The sequence below is a fragment of the Zea mays genome, chromosome 10 (genome assembly GCF_902167145.1).
Source record: "Zea mays cultivar B73 chromosome 10, Zm-B73-REFERENCE-NAM-5.0, whole genome shotgun sequence".
In the NCBI taxonomy this organism is placed as follows: domain Eukaryota; kingdom Viridiplantae; phylum Streptophyta; class Magnoliopsida; order Poales; family Poaceae; genus Zea; species Zea mays.
In genome coordinates this window covers 9,412,602-9,431,691 of record NC_050105.1, presented here as the reverse complement: position 1 = coordinate 9,431,691, position 19,090 = coordinate 9,412,602, and the positions used below count along the sequence as shown (strand labels likewise).

The window sequence follows — 19,090 nt, the reverse complement described above, 5'->3', positions numbered from 1 at the left end:
AAAAGTGGTTTAAAGTCGGTTCTAAACTTTTAGCTTATTTTACGGTATCAAAGATGTAGAGATTAACGATGAAACCAATAAAAAAAACTTTTAGAATTTTAAAGATTTAAGGATCCTTTGGCAGGGCTCTAGTTCCTCCAAAAACAGTTCACCGGCTCTAGCTCCTATGGCTCTTTTGCTCTTTTGGCTTTTCTGAGAAGTTGGAGCTATTTTATAATTTGTTTAGTGAAACAGTTTCTCGTGTATTTTTTTTTTCCAAATGATGTGTTAGGGAAATAGAGAAGGAACCGGTAGAAGTCATATTTTTGTGCTCTGGCTCCTCAACGCAAAAAAAACCCAACTCCTCGAAAGTTCACGACGAAACCATTTTTTTACCGTTAGATAGAGCTTCATGATGAGCCTGAACTAGAGAACCGCTCAAGGAGCCATACCGTGGCACGTAGGGTCTGTTTGGTTCAGCTTTTTTCTGACCAGCTTTTCCGAGAATCTAGCTGTGGGGAGAATCTGACTGTGTAGAGAATCTGAGTATCATTAGGATTACGTGCGGGGGAAGATAAAGTTGTCCATAGGGCTCAGAATCTATAAAGTGATGGATTACTACTATTGCGACGACTCAACCGATTATATGTTTATGTTGATTTTGAATTGTTTTTACCCAAACAAATTTTATAGAAGCTGGCTGAAAAATTGACAGTCCGCAGCCGCTTTTGGTGGTCAGAAGCTGCGAAAAGCCGAAACAAACATGGGCTTAGAGGACTAGACCCAAACCGAACCAACTTTCAGCTTGTTCGCTGCGGCTTGCTGCGGCTGCAATCCGGCTGCGGCTGCGGCTTCTACAGTATTTTTCTCTCTATGGATTGCAGCTGCAGCAGTCCAAACAGCTGCAACAGTGTCGGCTTGCAGCCAACCGAACACGCCCTTTAACCACCTCACCCAACAATACACTGCTATTGCTAATCCAATTCCGAGCAGAACGTATTCAATTCAGTCAACTGAGCTATAGAGAGGACGAGGAGTCCGGGTGGTGGGGAGGGAGAGGACCAAGAGGAAAAAGGCACACAGCAGCAGGTGGTGGTGTGGTGCCCTGCGAGTTTGCTTTGCTTGTCGATTTGAGCTGCCCCGCGCGGGAAGGGAAGGGAAGGGAAGGCAAGGGAAGGAGGACCAAGAACACTGCCCCTGGCCCCTGCACCTGCAGCAGCATGCAGGAAGACGCCAATGGCGCCGCCTAGTATTCCGACCGTATCTACGGTACGTACTATACTACTATACTGCTCGTACCAGTACTGCCACTGCTCCATTTCCCTGCGAAGGGAAAAAAAAAAGAAGAGCGGCTTTGGATCCTCGCATTTATCGCTCGCTCCGATGCACCACCATCGGTCCGTGTCACTCCATCGCACGCATCGCCGCCACTCCGCTCGGCCCGACGCCCGAGAAGCATTCGAGGAAGGAAGGAAGGAGATCCGATTCCAACCAAGCCGGGAGCTGAGAGCTCCCCCACCGGCCCCGCCGCACCTGCAGCCGCTCGCTTCGGCTTCGCTCAGGCTCAGCAGCTGTGTGTGCGTCTGCCTGTGGTGTGGACTCCCCCTCACATGGCGAGGGCGGAGGAGAGCCGCACCCCGCAGGTGAGGTGCGGTGGTGCCCGCCAGTAGTAACTAGTCCCTTTCGCCTTTTTCCGCCTCGCCCCGCCCCTCCCGGCTCGTGTTCTTGCGCGCTTGTCCGCCTTTGCTTTGCTTGTTCCCTGTGCTCTCCTTCTCTCTCGTCCAGTAAGCAGTGAGCTGGCCGGGCATCGGGCAATGCCGCTTTTTCCGATCCGGCCTGCGCCGCGCTGTCCTACTGGCCTAAAGCGGAGTTACTAGGGATGTAGAGGAGATAGACAGAGAGGCACTGCGTTGAGTTCAGCTCTCTCTCTCACACACACGGAGAGGGAGCGAGCGAGGGCGTGTCCTTGCGCGTTCGCCTCTTGTGACGCGCGCGGCGTTCTCCGTGCACCCGTTTAATTCCGCCCAGGTATCTAACTGCAGTACCTATCAATGCCGCCGTTCATGGCTTTCCCTCCTCCTCCTCCTCCCCAATCGTATTCAGTACTGCTGCTCCTCCATCCATGGGGTTTCGGTTTCCTCAAGCGCCCCCACGTCGTCTTCTTTCTCTGTCTCCCTCGCTCGCCCTTCGGTTTCTCCGCTGAAACCGGGTTCGGCTCCAGCAAAGACTTCTGACGCGATTGGCGGCGGATTCCGCTCAAGGGCTTGGTAGGTGATTGGTTTGCCCGTGTGTTCGTCTTCAGTCGCGCCACATGTTTGGTTGCCGCCGATGGATTCTGATTTCTCCGCTTGCCTCCGTAGCCGGTGGCCACAAGTTTGCCGCCATGTCATGCTCAACTGGTACTCGCTGCCTCTTGTTGCCACTAGTCCACTACACAGCTCTGATGCGACATGGGCGGTACTTGTGGAAGCATTTCATCTTTCTAGCCCTACTTTTACCGCAATGCCTGCAAATCATTTCTACTTCTTTGGTGCGCAGCAGCGCTAAAGATGCCATAGATTGTTTGGACCTCGGGAGTCCTGCCCACTGCATTTTGTTTGGTCGGGTTTTCCTGAGATTCTACTCTACCGTGGTCGGCTTCCGTGTTGACGGCGAGCAGAGCCGCTCGCGGGTGTCCAAGTGCTGCCAAGCTGTGCTAAAGAAAGGAACCGCACATGCTGACGGTGACGGGGACCAATTTTTTCCCCTCCGTTTTTTCTTAGCCAAGCTGAACCACCCTATGCGAGATGTCCTTTTCTTCCGCAGCAGATGTGTAGAGCACGCGTGCTGGTATTTGTTTGGGTGACCTCGTTGAACGCGTTAGTTTTAGCCTTTTAGCTGTCAAATTAGCCTGACAGAGAAGGATCAGCTGCTACTTGCGTTTCGACCATCATGCAACGAGTACTACTAGTTCCAGTAGTCTCCACCTTTCACGGGTTCTGTTACATTAGTCAAAACTGTATCTTTAGCAATTAGTTGTCGTTTTCCTCGAGTTATAATTTATGCTGCAAGATTTTTGAGTTCACCCTAGTAATCAGCATCTCTGCCTATGGTGCACAGCTGTCTCCCCATTCCAATGCCGAGTGTTGATCTCTCAGCAAGGAGGGAGAAAGCAGAAGGACCGGTTTTGATCTTCTGAGCGGTTCATGGTTATGGATCGCGCGGGTTGGCTCTGGAGGCGCAAGTCATCGGACAAGAGCCCCGGGGGCAGTGACAGCTCTCTGTCCGTGTCGTCACATTCCGAGCAGTGCTCTGATGATCAGGTTCAGCACCACGCCTTAATTTGTGTCCCGTACATATTTAGCATTTTCATTTCATCATTACAGTTTGGTTGCAGCTATTGATTTTTTTTTTTACTTTACTTCATGACAATGTATTTGGAGCTTACCATTTTTTTAAAAAAATAAAATAAACCGTAGCTCTTTTCAGTTGTAGGTCACTGGAATTTCCTAGGGAGGAAGTCTCATAATGTTTGGGTAATTGGGTCCAGTTGATTTCGATTTTTACCCAGGAATCATGCAATCTTTGCATGCAAAAAATCTAAACTTTAGTTTTACTGATGCTACAACGAACCCATTGGTAGTTGCCTATTAGTTAGGTTAATTGACTCAAGTCGGAGTTCTGTAAACTTCATCTGCTCCTACCTTTCACCCTGATGTTTGGCTGGTTGTTGATACACTGTTTAGTGTTTATTCATGACCCATGTGTTTTCTAACTATAAGAAATTCATACTTCAGTACCCTTGCTAAAAATGATCAGCTATCGGGTCTTCTTAAATTTTTTTCTTTTACCTTTTTCCCAATATAAATAAGCAACGAACGCATTTAAAGGATTAATGCAGATTTTGCTCGGTCTTAATTTTCAGCCTATTGTCTCTCTTCGCCTTTAAAACTATTGGATTACTAGATGAGATACCACCATTTCTTTTTAATGGAAATATGGAATTTGTACATCCGATAATTGATAATTTGACATAAATTTTCTTAGGGTATTAAGTTACACATTTGTTGGAGTATAAGTGAATTGTCCATCTCTCTATATCAGTTTAAAATTTTGGGTTGAACTGGTCGGTGCATGCAACTCAGTATGGTATAAAAGCCAGATGTCTCAAGTTTGGATCCTGGTTAGGGCAATTAAATGAAATAATTGTTGTTCGTCTGAGGTCGGGAGAGCCTCCACGTGAGTTGCTCGTTCCTACTCCACGTCTGGGGCCTGTAGAGCCTCCACGTGACGGGAAGTGTTGGAGTATAAGTGAATTGTCCACCTATCCACATTAGCTTAAGTTTTTTGGTTGAACTGGTCGGTGCATGCTACTCAATAACATCAATCACATTAAATGTACTTTTTTTATTAACAATCAAAATCTGTGCATTTCCTTGGAAGGACAGTGAATGATTTGACCACTCAAATGGTGACGAGTATGTCAGCCAAGGGTTTTTAACTTAGTCTAGACATAGATAAGTTTGAATGCTGCAACAAATGATTTACTCTTTCTAGGAAATTAGTTGGTCTATATGTTAAATCATGAGATTTAAGTCCCATCTCAGATGATGCTTTGCGATTTCAGGGTCAATATCAATCCCCTGAAGCCTTTTCAAGAAGTAAGTATGATTACAGCCAAGAAACTGGAGTAGCAAGATCCTTGAATGGCAAGCTAGCAGCAGGGGTCAATATGAACAATTTTAATCCAGAGCATGGTCAATCATTTGAACAACATATATCCTCCAATGTTGGAGATGAAGAGATCAAGGAGACCTTGGAGAGTTTGAACTACAAACTTTCTGCTGCACTTTCGACCATCAGAGCAAAAGAAGACTTGGTGAAGCAGCATGCTAAAGTCACAGAAGAGGCTGTTGCAGGTAACTTTTGTGCCTTAGTAAATTCTCTCAAAATGAGTGCAAAAAATATTTAGTTTTTATAATTGAATCTATAAAGTCATTGCAAGGGTACAGTTAGATTCATTTCATTTTTTTAGGAATGAATCACAATCTTAAATTTGCATGTGTGAGAAGTTTGCTTTCATGCTATGTAGCTGTTCTCTTAATCTTGTTTCGAAACTTCTTTTGTAGGTTGGGAACAAGCTGAAGCTGAAGTTACTACTCTGAAGGGGCTACTTGAAGCTTCTTGTCGGAAGAATGCTTCTCTCCAGGATCAAGTCAGCCACATGGATGAGGCCCTCAAGGAATGCGTCAGGCAACTGCGGCTGGCAAGGGAAGAACAAGAGGACAAAGTCCGTGAAGTCGTTTCGAATTCTCTGGTCCCGCAGTCTGAAAACCCTGAGCTCCAAAACCATATCGCAGAGCTAAAAAAGCGGCTGGAAATGACCAGATTAGAAGCGTCATCTTCCATGATATTACAGCATGATCTACATGAAAGGCTTCGGGCGATTGAGAGAGAGAACTTGGACCTTAAGGCCAAACATCAGGCAATTGAGAAAGAGAATATAGATCTCAAGGCCAAACTGCTTGTACAGTCCAAGGACCTGAAGATACTGATGTTGGAAAGAGATCTGAGCAATCAAGTAGCAGAGACAGCAAGTAAACAACACTTGGAAAGTGTTAAAAAGATTGCCAGGGTTGAGGCAGAATGCCGCAGGCTACAGCATCTAACGCGGAAAACAACACTGATCAATAATTCTAGATCCACACAAAACAATTGCTGCATGGAATCACTGACTGACAGCCAGTCCGACCATGGGGAGCATATGGTGGGCGTTGATAACGATCTGCAAAATTCCGATTCATGGGCATTAGCTTTGATTGCTGAGCTTGATCAGTTCAAGAATGGCAAGGATGGTTCAAGAAATATTGTGAACAATCCTGTTGAGATTGACATAATGGATGATTTCCTTGAGATGGAAAGGTTAGCTGCATTGCCCGAATCAGATGGCACAAGCTCTAACTTTGAAATGGAAACAGATTCTGACAAAGCTGTCACAAGAAACAGCTCCTTGAAGGTCAAAAATGAAGAATTGCAAAACAAGGTCGCAAATTTGCAGGAAAAGTTTGAAGCAATTGCATGCGAGAAAAGGGAGCTTGAGCTGGCACTTGTGGAAGTTAGAGATCAGCTTGAGATTTCCTGCGATGCGCTAGTGGTGGCAAAGAACAGGCTGGTTGAAATGCAGATGCAGTTGGACTCAGCAAATGATTCCAAACTTTCTGCTTTGGATGATGTGGAGCGTTTAGACTCTGAGAGGAAGGCTTTGGAATTGCAGCTGGAGTCCAAATCTGTAGAAGTCGAGGAGCTACTTATTGCTGTAGCTTCATTGGAGGAAAATGCAGAGCAGAAAGAGTTGGAGTCGCAGTTAGAACTGATGTCCGCACAAGCTACAGAACTTCGCCTGACTGTGGCATCACTGGAAGAGAGAATTCAGGCTGAGAGAGATCTTTCTGTGCAGCAGAAACAAAACGCAGAAGCCATGTTGAATGCTAAAGAAGAACTGGAAGCACAGCTGTGTTCAGCAAACACTGAAATGGGGAAACTGCGTGACATTATCAAAGCACTAGAGAATGAAGTCAAAAAGGAGAGAGCACTGTGTGAAGAATTAACAGCACAGTTACAGATAAAGGTTGAAGCAGCTGTCAATGCAGTTAAAGAATCATTGGAGGCACAGCTGTGTTCAGCAAATACTGAAGCAGGGAAGCTTAGAGATGTTGTTAAAGCACTCCAGGATGAGGTAGAAAAAGAGAAGGCATTACGTGAAGAGCTTGCAGCAAACCTAGAAGTGAAAACAAGAGCAGCAAGAACTGCTGAGGTTGTTAAAGAATCCTTGGAGGCACAGCTGTCTTCAGCACACGCTGAAATGCACAAACTGGAAGAGATCACAAAACAACTACAGAATGAGGTAGAAAAGGAGAAGGAATTCTCAGCACAGTTAGAGATGAAAATTGAAGTAGAGAGAGCTCGTTCTATTGAGTCTGCTAAAGAATCATTAGAGGAACAACTCCTGTTAGTGAACTCGGAAGCTGCAAAACTGCATGACATGGTGTCTGCGCTTGAGCACGATGTGGAAAAGGAGAAGTTTTTTTCTGCAGAGCTCCAGATGCAGCTAGAAGCTCTAGAGGTTGTCAAAAAGGTATTGGAGTCTGAGGCGGAGTCTGCACATCAGGATGCCAAAATTCTCAAGCAGAAGGTAGAGTCATTGGAAGCAAAACTCGAGGAGCAGATGTCATCAGCTGACGAATTCACTGAGACTTTGCAGTCAGAGAGGATGGTTATAGAGCATAAACTTAAAACAGCAGACGGGGAAATATTAAAACTTACAAACAAGGTGAGCTTGCTCCATAGGGAGATCGAGCAGGAGAGGTTGCTGTCAGAAGAGTATGAACAGAAATGCCAAAAGCTGGAAGCTCAGATGTCAAGAGATAGCCGTGACGCAAAGCTCTGGCGTCTTGCAAATTCGAATGGAGATCTGAAGGTTAAGAAGGTAAATTTCATCCCTTTCTAACACCTGAACCTTATAGGCCCATACATATTTGTAGTATTAAAGCATGTCATTTCAGAGGATAATTGGACAAATAAGACTATTAGCATCACTGAATTCAAGTCGAAATGTTGACATTGCTGTAGGAGAAGGAGCTCGCTAACGCAGCTGGGAAGCTCGCAGAATGCCAGAAGACAATTGCTTCTCTGGATCGTCAAATCAAATCACTGACAGATCTCGACAGTGTGGTGCTAGAGCCTGAAAGGCTTGAATCCAGCAGGGACATGCCACTGCCACTGGACTTCAGAAATGGCGATGCTGAATTTGCTATGTTTGCGGATGACTTGTACGACTTTGACCTTCCAAACAACGACACAAGCTTCTTTTCTCCACCCCCGTCGTCGATCCAGCCCTCGTCTCCACCCTCTGAGATGTCAGTATTTGCAGGGGGGCTCTCGACTCTTAGCAGTTACAGGAGCAAAAGAGCAATTAGAAGGTGATGAAAGGAAGGCTGCCCAAATGCCATGCTAACAAACAGTCCATGGATGCCGCCATATGTGTAGGTAGGTCGATGTACATTACAGAGACTGATTGTTAGATTTGTGTGATGAACATCCATTCCAGCAAGCTCGGTTTTTGTAGCCTGCTTGATGAGGTCTTACTGGTGGTCGTTTGCTGTAAAATGTAAACATGGTTATCTTGTGTGATTCTAGTTACAGGAAAGCACCGAGCAAGTGCATATTTAGTGTCCACTAGTTAGGTACCCCGTACTAGAATATTTAATTTATTTAAATATGAAGGAAGCATGTCACTTATTTCTCTAAATTTACAACAATAGTTAGGCCCTGTACGTTGATACGATTTCTATATATTACATAAATATATCTTATTTTAATTAGATAGTTGTTTAAACATGTTCCAAATGATTACTATAATTTATGTTTTATTTGAATTGGTTGTTGTGTCTGATCTCAGTGTGTCTACCATATAACATGTATAAATGTATTTTATATGTTGAGTGAGAAATCATAATTTGAATCCCCACGCCATCTCTTGTGAGGCGGTCCAGGCGGCACCAAACCTTAGCAGCCGTCGTTGCCCCTTCCTTCCCTCTCCACCTCGCCTCCCCTAGAGTAAGTAGTCGAAAGTCTCGAGTGGTTTACGAGATGGTGGTGGTGGGTCCTTTATGGCCCGGTCCGAGCATGGACTGACCCGTTATTCGTCAGGCTTGTATTGGCCGAGCCTGGCCATCGTGTCGCATATGGGCCTTAGATGCGGCAAGGTGGGCTAGGCTCGACATAGTCTGATTTTCCCCCATATTTTTCATAAAAATATCTATATTATGTTGAGTATAAAGTATAAAACACAAAAACATGTATGTTTTATTGACTAGGTAAATGTAAATATGTGTTCGGAGCCAACAACCTTGGTTCAAACCCATACTTGCGTATAATTTTAAATTAAGTTCTAATTTTGAAATTAAGCAAAACCATAAAAAATAATAATATACACTTTGCAGGTCATTTACTTGATGTCCTAACAATGATCTAGACTATAAAAATGAACATTAAAATTTGTAATTAATTAATAAATAAATCTATAACAAAATTAGACATGTAGTTAATGAACGAAGCGAGAGGAACGAGATTACCATAATAATATTGCATAATCACCATCTTAATCATCAAGATTATGTGTACAAAGTGCTGTTTAAAAGTATTAGATAGTTCTTTATCTAAATCTACAAATACACTAGATTAGTATAATCTAATTTAGACCTAATCTATTGCCCAAACCTCTAAATTTATGTTTGAGGAAAAAAAAAATCCGAAACTGATCCCTTTTTATATATGCCAAATAGCTCTATTTCGGCCGGACCAGCCTATTTTCTCGGGCTGGGCTGCGCCCTTGTTGGGTCGCGGTGGGCCGAATCCTACCAGCCCACGTCCAGCCAACACCTCGCCAGCCCACACCACACTAGGTCGCTGTCGGCCGCATGGGCCGCTGCACCTTGCGCCCGTGACCCGTCCATTGGCACGCCTCCACGCCGGCTAGGGCTGGCTGGCTTGACTGTGTAAGAAAAATGGATTGTGAAATATTTGATTAATGTATTTTAGTGTTTGGTGATCAATATAACCATTTAGACTGATAAAATCTGATAGTGCTTGTGAATATAGATTAAAAGATGTGGTGTGGACTTGGACGAAGGCAACATGGGGATGACAAAGATCAACGCCTCGAAAACAACAAGGCATTATAAGGCCCAACCAAGATTAAAGAAGATCATGTAAAAGTGCAGGACACAATGGCAAGAAGAAGCACGGACGAAGAAACACAAAGAAATATGCTAGAGAAGTAGTAGATAACAGCACCCCCCCAAATGAAGGTTTTGATACTTAAATGCAATGCAGGCAGATTCATTCTGCAGAACCATAGGAACATTTGCACAAAATACTTTGGAGATACGACACTTGCGGTGCTGCTAGCCAGCGGTGGACCGGAGGTTTCAGAGGCTCAGGACAAATTTAAAATAGAGACTCATCAAATTATTGTTATATAAAAATAGTACTAATATATAAACTCAAAATACGTCTAAAAATATTCATGCCAAATAAAAAGATACATATTATAGTATTATTTTAAAAGTTTTTTTAACATATTTAAATACGATCGGGTTGTGAACGATTTGTGGCTGCTAATTATTCAATATTTCGCTATTAAACTATTGTAACTGGTAGTCTAATTACTGAATGTATAATTATATTTGAGGTCCTATATAATTAGGGGCTCGAGGCGACCTCCCTCTGCCCTACCCTCAGAGCTGCCACTGCTGCTAGCTCTCTTCCTCGGAGAAATTGCATTGATTAAAAGTTTCGATCCCGACCTTCACAGTTTTCAGCTCAGACCAGACCAAAAACCAGACTGTTTCAGGCTAAAATAATTTTCAGCACTACAGACACTCACACAGCCGGAGAGCTATAGCCTTACGTTCGTTTACAGCACCGAGCACACCACTAGATGCAAGTGGCCCCTGACCCATAACAGTCCCACTGTCTATCAATAAGACGACATGGGCTGGAGACGGTAGGTTAGTGCATGTATAGTGGAGAAACACTAAAAATTCTAAATATAAGAGATAACTAAAAGACTCTATTATATAATAGAGTGTTTATAAATATAGTATATTAATAAATACAGAAATAAATGTATTTGTACAATATTAGATTGATAGATTTGACGACGAATTCGTACAGTGCAAAGCGAGACATCTGTTGCTGCTTGGGTCACGAGCCAGAGACATCTCTTTACGGAGAAATAGCTCTATATTTTTTTTTTGCATATACTCCTTTTAAGTTTTAAACATCTCAATAGCCTCTACATTAGGTCTGTTTGGTTCGTGACTAATTATGCCACAATTAGTCTAAGGTTAGTCGTATAAATTGAAGAACTAACATTAGATAGAAAAGTTAGTTAAAATATATTAAGATAGTCAGCGAACCAAACATGTCATAAATAACGATGTACATGCCTTCAGTGCACAAATCATGGCACAACGCACCACCGCTCGTGCCCGCGCTTCGCGCGCCCTGGATCCGCTTGCAATGAATAGCAAAGCCAGATCAATTGCATACTGCAGCTAAAGGCACAGCAGGGAGAGAAAGAGATTAAAAAAACGAGAGAGAAGTCCAGCACCACAAGCACATAATTAGCCTCCGTTTCGGGTGAGCGCAGCGCAGGGGTTTAATCATGGGAGCGGAGTTAATGCCTACGGACTACTACCACTACTAGGCTCGCGGTTTTGGGTTAACCATCTCGCAAGTGATGGATGGATACGGAGGAGGAGGAGAAATAAATGGCGCGCATACATACAAAGCCAAATCAATGGCTGGAACATCTAGTTGATCGGATTGGATCTTCTTCCTCCCATCATTTTTTTTTCTTCTTCTTCTTCTCATGCATAGTCCTAGTAGTTTAATTATTCGGCTTCTAGAATACTTTTGTACTCCTCTTTTCTTTTGCGTGCCCGTGATCGATCTTCTTCGTTGGTGCATGGAAAACCCCGGCGGCATTTATTGGCGATCGTTGGTTGGTTCGTGTACAGGGTGACGTGAGAAGGGTACGTAGTATACGTACTGGCATGAGTGTGCACCACGCACTTCATTTTTTTTTCTGTGGAGTGACGAGTTGGAATGAGTTTGGTGGGTGGGACTGGGACGTGGTTACAGCCCGTTACATCTCTACATCTATCTTTGCACCACGCACACATCGTCGGGGTCGTGGGCTGGACAAAATATCCGTGAGTTGGTTCGACTCGTGATTAGCTCGACTCAGACTCAACTCGGCTCAGCTCGATTTAATTTTGTCGCAAGCTCTGATGACACCAGGAGGAGGACAGGGGAGCAACCCAGGGGCAACAAACGAATGACCCCCTCGAGTAGAACACAAGTCCCGACTGTAAATGCCACTCTTGACCTATAAAAAAGACTGGACAAAATACTCCTAAGCAATATACTTCCATCAGCACTATATTGGACTGGGCCACGGCCTGAACCAGTATGACCCCCCCCCCCTGTGCCATAGCTCCTTAGCGTACCCCACCGAACACAAATCTATTGTCCCCCGGTATGCATATCATTTACACACCGATTGATACATGTTATATGTACGTGTGGTGCATATTACCTATGAGTTAAAGTGATGCCATGAGTTAAACTGATGATTGATGAATCGTGTCTGTGTGTTAAATTGGTCTATGTGACTATGATTGTGGATTAAACTAATGAACATGCGTGCGAATTGATGAGTGATAAGCTGTGTTCATTTGGTGTTATATTGATGTAATATGTGAAAACTATGAGTATAATTACTATTTCATATCGTCAAATTTATACGTACAAACTAAAGAATGAGTTCCTCCATATATGTATGTGTGGCTAGTTGTGTGACCACTACATGTAAAAACTTTTAGTGTGTTGACTAATCCTCCAAATGAGGTGAAGCTGGACGGGTATCCATTCTCTAAAAAGGAACCGTTGCAGCCCATCGATCAATCCGTAACAACAAATGGACGGGGCCTAAGTTTAGTTGAGGAGAAACAGAACTAGAATATTACCTGGACCGAGGTAGTGCCGACCTTGGGGATGTAAAAAAATAAAAATAAAAAATCGGCGCATGAGTGAGAGTGACTAACCAATCGAAGCCGGCGACGACGCTACATACCTGGACAATATAAATTAGTTTTGTAGAATTGTCTTTAAGTCAACATTGTGTACACATTTAACCAAATCCATAAATCAGTTCCGATCCAGTTACATCCTTGAGCTAGGCTAATGTGGTACGTTTTTTTTTTTAATTTGACCTAATTGCAGCCAACCTTGAGGCTAATGTAGTAAAGTACTACACTTTTTTTTAATCTGATCCAATCATGTCATCCCATGATTTTGTAGCTAAATATGTTACTTTATTAAATGAATTCCAATCTTTCTTAAATAAAGGAATCCAAACGCTCGTTAGTAAAATAGGGTTACCAAACTAACGACAGACACACTTGGTCGATAACTTCGGTATTAGAAGTAAAGTATTGATTGATACCGACACCCTGTAACTTTTTAAAGAAAACAAAAGAAAATTGTTATTGCACGCAAGGTGGTCGTCTTCGTTTTCATCGGCGTGCAAAACAGAACTTGATGACGAGGCCTTGGTAAAGTAAAGAAAGAGAACAAACCCTGTGTCGGAAGACACAGCAACCGCCGTCGCCCTCCCCCGCCAAAATCGCAACAAGAATGTCCACAAGCCACAGCCTTGTCTTGTCTTCTGTATCTACATCCTCTCGCAATTCCCCATCGTCTTCTACCCTTCTGTCCTCCGATCCCCACCCTCCGGTTAACTCCTCACCAAGAAAAAGGAACCGGCCGTCCTCGTTCCTGTCGTCGCTGTTCTTTCCTCGCCATTACCGGCGTATAAAACCAGCCCTCGGCCTGATCGCACAGCATCCGGCCAAGCGGGAGTAGTCCCTGTCGTCTGTCCACCACCCTCTGCGAGTACGTCTCCTCCTCCCGTCTGTCTCTCTCTGTGTGTCGGTCTGCCGTTCCCGCCGCCGCCGCCGCAGATGGGCCTGTTCAGCTCGCCGGCCAAGGTGTACAAGCCGGCCGCCGACGTGGACCTCGGCCCAGGCAGCGACGAGCTCTACATCAGCCCCAATGTCAAAGGTCTGCTGCCCGCTCATCCTGGAGAATTCTCGGTGTCCTCAACTCAGTCGTTCTATTAGTAGTAGAAGAGAATCTGTAATTCTGCTGATCTGAACCCAGTTCAGTTCAGTTCAGTGCTTGGAGTAGAAGAGAACTGAGAATTTTTTATCCCCCCCCTTGTCCTCGCTCGACCTCCAGCTCCTCGGGTCGCCGGGCTCCTGGTGAAGATCTTCGTGTGGATCCTGGAGATGCCCATCGTCGGGCAGATCGTGCTCTACATCCTGAAGAAGGACAACCTCATCAACAAGGTGCAAAGTCCATCCATCTCTATCCCCCTTCCGTGAAAACTCCGCTGAATTCAAGAATCAAACCTCTTTTCTGCCAACGCTTCCGTCAAACGAACTGAAAGTTTGGCCCCAAGTTTGACTAGTTCAGACGCTGCCTGCCTGCCTGCCTGTGAAACGAACTGAAAGGCAGCAGCAGCCATCAGCGGAAGGCACGGCACGTACGGCACTGTGGCGACAAGAGTGTTCTGCAGTATAGTTCAGCGTCTTCTCTGACCGCTTCTAATTGTACTTGTACCCACTGTTGGCAGCTGGTGTCCGACGCCGACATCCCGGAGCCGCCGCTGTTCACGGCATCGCACAGCTGGGAAGGTGCTCTGCTCTGCTCTGCTCTGCCGTCCCTGTCTGGCCTGACCGACCGAGCGAGCGCACTGACGGACTGTCGTTGCTGTTCCAGACACCCCGGAGCAGAGCGTGCGGCTGACCAAGCCCGACCTGTCGGCGGCGGAGCGGGTCCAGGAGGCCGTGGGCTGCCTCCCGGCGCGGCTGGAGGCCGCGCTGGCCGCCGACGCGCGCGGCATCAGGCGCTGGACCGTCCGCGACTTCTCCGACGCGTACAGGTCCGGCGAGGTGACGCCTGTCCAGGTGGCGGCGAGGTTCCTCGCGGCGGTGAGGGAGAGCTCGGGCCCTGGCGTGAGCAATATGGCCTTCTTCATCAGCTGCGACCCCGACGACGTCATGAGGCAGGCCGAGGAATCCACCCTCAGGTACCAGAGAGGTACTGTATACTACTACTACTACATTCCTGTGCATTTCTTTGATGGGTGAAAAAAGATGGTCAGGCAGGCAGCCTTTTGCTCTGACGACGGGTGGGAGAGCTTTCACTAGTTTGTCTGTAGCTCTTGGCTTTGCAACCAGCCAGCCGCCATTGCCGGTAGCAAGCAGTAAGTAACTAGCAGCCACATATAGGGAGGAGGACTGAGGAGGCGTACAAGAAAGAGAGTCGCCGAATTCTCTGAATCGGCATCTGAGAGAGTTGCAGGTCGAGTTGCTGGTGCCTCTGATCCTCCTGTCACTGCCTGGCGTAAAGCAGCAGCGAAGAAGCCGAGAGTTCTTCGCCTTCGCCTTCGCCTGCCTGCTCCATGCTTCCATCCGTATCGGCGGCTGGCGCATTCACTGCAGGCCGGCCGGAGTAGGCGGCGGGGCCCAGGCTGTGATAATAGCAATTGATTACTGCTGCTTTTGCAATCATTCGTCTCGTTGGTCAGCTGCGAGCGAGCGCGACGGACATGACAACATGACATGGTGTGCGTGCAGGGGCGCCGCTGTCCGCGCTGGACGGCGTGCTGGTGGGCGTGAAGGACGAGATCGACTGCCTGCCGTACCCGACCACGGGCGGGACGCGGTGGCTGGGCGCGGCGCGGCGCTGCGAGGCCGACGCCGCGTGCGTCGCGCAGCTGCGCGCCTGCGGGGCCGTCCTCGCCGGCAAGGCCAACATGCACGAGCTCGGCGCCGGCACCAGCGGCATCAACCCGCACCATGGGTACGCGCTGCTGTTCCGGGTCACGCGCCTTTTTTTTCTCTCTCTCCCTGTTCTGCGCCGTGCCTGAAACGTTGCGTGATGCGGCTCCGTCCGTCGTCCGCGTGCAATGTGCAGGTCGACGAGGAACCCGTACAACGCCAGCACGATCGCCGGGGGCTCCTCCAGCGGCTCCGCCGCCATCGTGTGCGCCGGCCTCTGCCCCGTCGCGCTCGGCGTCGACGGAGGCGGTGCGTGCGCGTGCTGATCTCCTCTGGCCTCTGCTGCAACAAACAAACTGACACTATCACACTAACCATGCATGCCGTGCGTCAATTGCAGGCTCCGTCCGGATGCCGGCGGCGCTGTGCGGCGTCGTCGGGTTCAAGCCCACCGCCGGGCGCCTCTCCAACGCCGGCGTCCTCCCGCTCAACTGGACGGTCGGGATGCCGGGGATCCTGGCGGGGACGGTCGAGGACGCGCTCATCGCGTCAGTCATTCTCATTGATCGCCACGCGCGCCTCGTTTCTTTCTTTCTTTCTTCAGCTGTTATTACCGAATCTCATCGTTTCCATCTGAAATTCTGATCCATCCTTCTCGTCTTCCAGCTACTCGGCGATCGTCGACCAGTCCCAGCCGTCCTACTTGCGGGTGAATCCCAGCTCCCTTCTTTCTCTGCTGAATCTCATCTCTACTGTACCTGTCGTCTGCACCATCCGACTGACGGGGCAAGTGCGTGCCACCTGCAGCCGGAACTGAATCTTCCTCAGCTCGGCTCCACACTCTCCATCGGCAACATCAAGCTCGCCAGATACGGAAAGGTTAGCAGCATCAAAGCTCGCCAGATAAGGATGTGACGACGCCATCGTCTGCAATGAACGCATGCATAGCATTAACTCTGACGTGCTCTGGTTGCCGCATTTTTTTTTTTTTGCAGTGGTTCAATGACAGCGCCGAGGACATCAGGAGCTGCTGCGACAAGGCGCTGCAGGCGCTGCGCGCGAACTACGGCTGGCAGGTACGGCCGGCGGCGGGGAGAGGGTGGCTGTGGCTGTGGTTGATTCAATTCAATCGCCTGATGGAATGCCTGCCTGCGTGCACATGTAGACCGTGGACGTGACCATCCCGGAGGTGGAGGAGATGCGGCTGGCGCACTACGTCACCATCGGCTCCGAGTGCACGACGTCGCTCGCCAAGTACCTCGACAAGCTGTAAGGGTCGAGCTGGATCTCATACGAATTGGTTCACTACTGACCTGGGCTGTGGTGGCACTGGCAGCAAGAGGTCCGAGATCGGCTGGGACGCGAGGGTGGCGCTCAGCGTCTACGGCTCCTTCAGCAGCAGGGCGTACCTGAACGCGCAGCGGCTCCGGTGCGTGCGTGAGCTAAGCTAGCCGATGGCGGCGGCGTCGATCCTGCGGTTGCAGTCAGTGCCGTGCCCACTGACGTACTGTTCCGTTCTTGCGTTGTTCAGGAACCGCCAGATGTACTTCCACAAGCAGATCTTCAAGGCCGCGGACGTCATCGTCTCGCCGATGACCGGGTACTACTACTACTACCTTCTTCTTCAGCTCTCTCGTCACACTTCACATGTAAAAATGGTGTAATGGAGCTCGCATCCTTCCGTTTCTATCAAGTGTGACTGCGTACCCGCTGCAAGACGACGCGCTCAGCACCGGGGAGCTCGACTACATAAACGGAGGTACGTCCGCATTCCCATTGAATCCCTCTGCACCGGCGGCATCGGTGCATCCATCCTGAGTCCTGAGTTCCTGACTGGCTCACTGCTCTTAACTGCATGCAGCCGCGCTGGTCCGGTACTCCATAGCCGGCAACTTCCTCGGCCTGCCGGCCATCACCGTCACGGTCGGCTACGACAGGGGCGGCCTCCCCATCGGCCTCCAGTTCATCGGCAGGCCGTGGGCCGAGGCCACCCTCCTCCACGTGGCCTTCGCCACGCAGCAGGCGTGCGCCAAGGGGTACAAGAAGCCGCCGGTGTTCTACGACCTCCTCGGCAAGCAACAGGACTGAGGTCAGCGACGCGCCGCCGCCGCCGGCGGCGAGCGAGCGAGGATCCACCGTATATGTATCCGTGGGGGTCGATCGGAGGAGAAGAGACGTATAGCAGCAGGACAATTGTTGTCATGTATACCTTCATTCTCGAATCATTATCGAGTATTTGTCGTTGACTACTAGTTCATTCTTGAACTAAAACACGGTAAATAAAAAATAATTGAGGTCGTTCATAATCTGAGAAGAGAGAAAGAAATTTCACTCACTAGCGGTACATCATCAGACTCGGCGGCACAAAATCCTGTCCGGATACATATTGTTGTAACAATTACGCAGTAAAGCTTCTCTTTCAAGTGTTTTTTTGTTAAAAATAAAAAACAAATTCAAATCCCCGTGACCCCGTCCAAGAGAACATACGTGTAAGTGTTGGGCGCCTATAAATTCAAATCCCACGGCGCCACGGCGGTCGCCGTTGACACCAACGTCAGCGACTTGGACGCGCGGCACACGTGGGCGCGGAGGCGGCGAGCCACACACGTGCCTCCAGTTGTTAATTTGTAGGCCTGGACGGCCCGTACTACCCTCCCGATCCGCCCATGTGAATTTGTGAGTATGTGATACACAGTCCTTTGCCTCTTGGTGAGGGCTTATTAAAACGACGGACCTGCTCGGGTTTGTGAATTTTGAGATATGTCAATTTGAGGTAAATCTAGTTACTCTTCTTCTCGAGCTTACAAAGTCCTAAAGCGCCGGTCCTGATAAATTGAGGCTCAGAGCAATACTTAGGGCCTGTTTGTTTACCCCCATGGATTATATAATCTGGATTATTTTTAGAGGATTATATAATCTGGCTTATATAATCTGGATTATATAATCTGAGTAGTCCTGTTTGTTTACCCAGATTATTTGAGTTGTTAATAGGATTCTTTTGTATGAGGAAGGCAAGAATGCCCTCTATATTTGTACTAGGTTGAAACTCATATATGAAAAAAAATAATTCAATTGACATTGGCAAATATTGCATTAGTAATATTATCACGGAAGGCATTCATGTCACCTTCTTCATCCCCAAATTGACTAGTACTAGGCGCAAAAACGATTCGGTGGATTATAATGGCAATGGTGGGTAATTTCTAGGAAACTTGAAAGGGTAGTGGGGAAGTGGGAAAAAATAATCTGAAATAAGCACCTCCTCACTTGCTTATGGATTATCATAATCCAAGGGGTTAGATTATATAATCTGGACAAATAAGCTGGACTGTTTGTTTGCCTCTTAGGATTATTTAATCCAGATTATATAATCTGGGGGTAAACAAACAGGCCCTTAAGATAGAGGGATCCATATTTTTATAATGTTTTTATAATATATATATTGCTAATAAATCCTCAAACGTGTATAAAAATATCTATTTCAAGTAAAAAGATATACTCCCTCTGTCCTAAATTAAACTTAGTTTTACCTTTTTACTTAATATATCTATTTCAAGTAAAAAGATATACTCCCTCTATCCCAAATTAAACTTAGTTTTACCTTTTTACTAAATTCATACAATAAATGATAGATGTGTTCAATATATGTCTAGGTTAATAATCATCCATATGAATGTGAACATAAAAATATAGAGCTAAAAATACTATTATTTTAG

The 19,090-nt window shown here is 47.0% G+C and overlaps 2 protein-coding genes across 6 annotated transcripts; both read left to right on the top strand.

Annotated features, from left to right (window-relative positions):
- The first annotated feature begins 954 nt into the window (after positions 1-954).
- LOC109943164 (filament-like plant protein 1) lies at positions 955-8,339 on the top strand. Of its 5 annotated transcripts, none has more exons than XM_020546068.1 (5): positions 955-1,248; positions 3,079-3,281; positions 4,586-4,877; positions 5,088-7,444; positions 7,588-8,339. In XM_020546068.1, exons 2-5 carry the CDS (start codon positions 3,165-3,167, stop codon positions 7,939-7,941), a joined length of 3,120 nt encoding a protein of 1,039 aa, XP_020401657.1. In that variant the 5' UTR covers positions 955-1,248; positions 3,079-3,164; the 3' UTR covers positions 7,942-8,339. The 5 variants fall into 5 exon arrangements, with proteins under 5 accessions (XP_020401657.1, XP_020401656.1, XP_020401659.1 ...); XM_020546067.3 differs by having other exon boundaries at positions 965-1,622; XM_020546070.3 differs by lacking the exon at positions 955-1,248 and adding an exon at positions 1,313-1,627.
- Positions 8,340-13,442: 5,103 nt separating this feature from the next.
- Positions 13,443-17,649, top strand: LOC100273549 (uncharacterized). Its single transcript, NM_001347205.1, has 15 exons — positions 13,443-13,650; positions 13,828-13,937; positions 14,225-14,285; positions 14,371-14,691; positions 15,231-15,456; positions 15,571-15,683; positions 15,775-15,922; positions 16,041-16,083; positions 16,182-16,253; positions 16,370-16,450; positions 16,540-16,643; positions 16,711-16,803; positions 16,906-16,974; positions 17,069-17,133; positions 17,236-17,649. The coding sequence occupies exons 1-15, from the start codon at positions 13,551-13,553 to the stop codon at positions 17,460-17,462; spliced, it is 1,833 nt and encodes a 610-aa protein (NP_001334134.1). The 5' UTR covers positions 13,443-13,550; the 3' UTR covers positions 17,463-17,649.
- Positions 17,650-19,090: the final 1,441 nt, after the last annotated feature.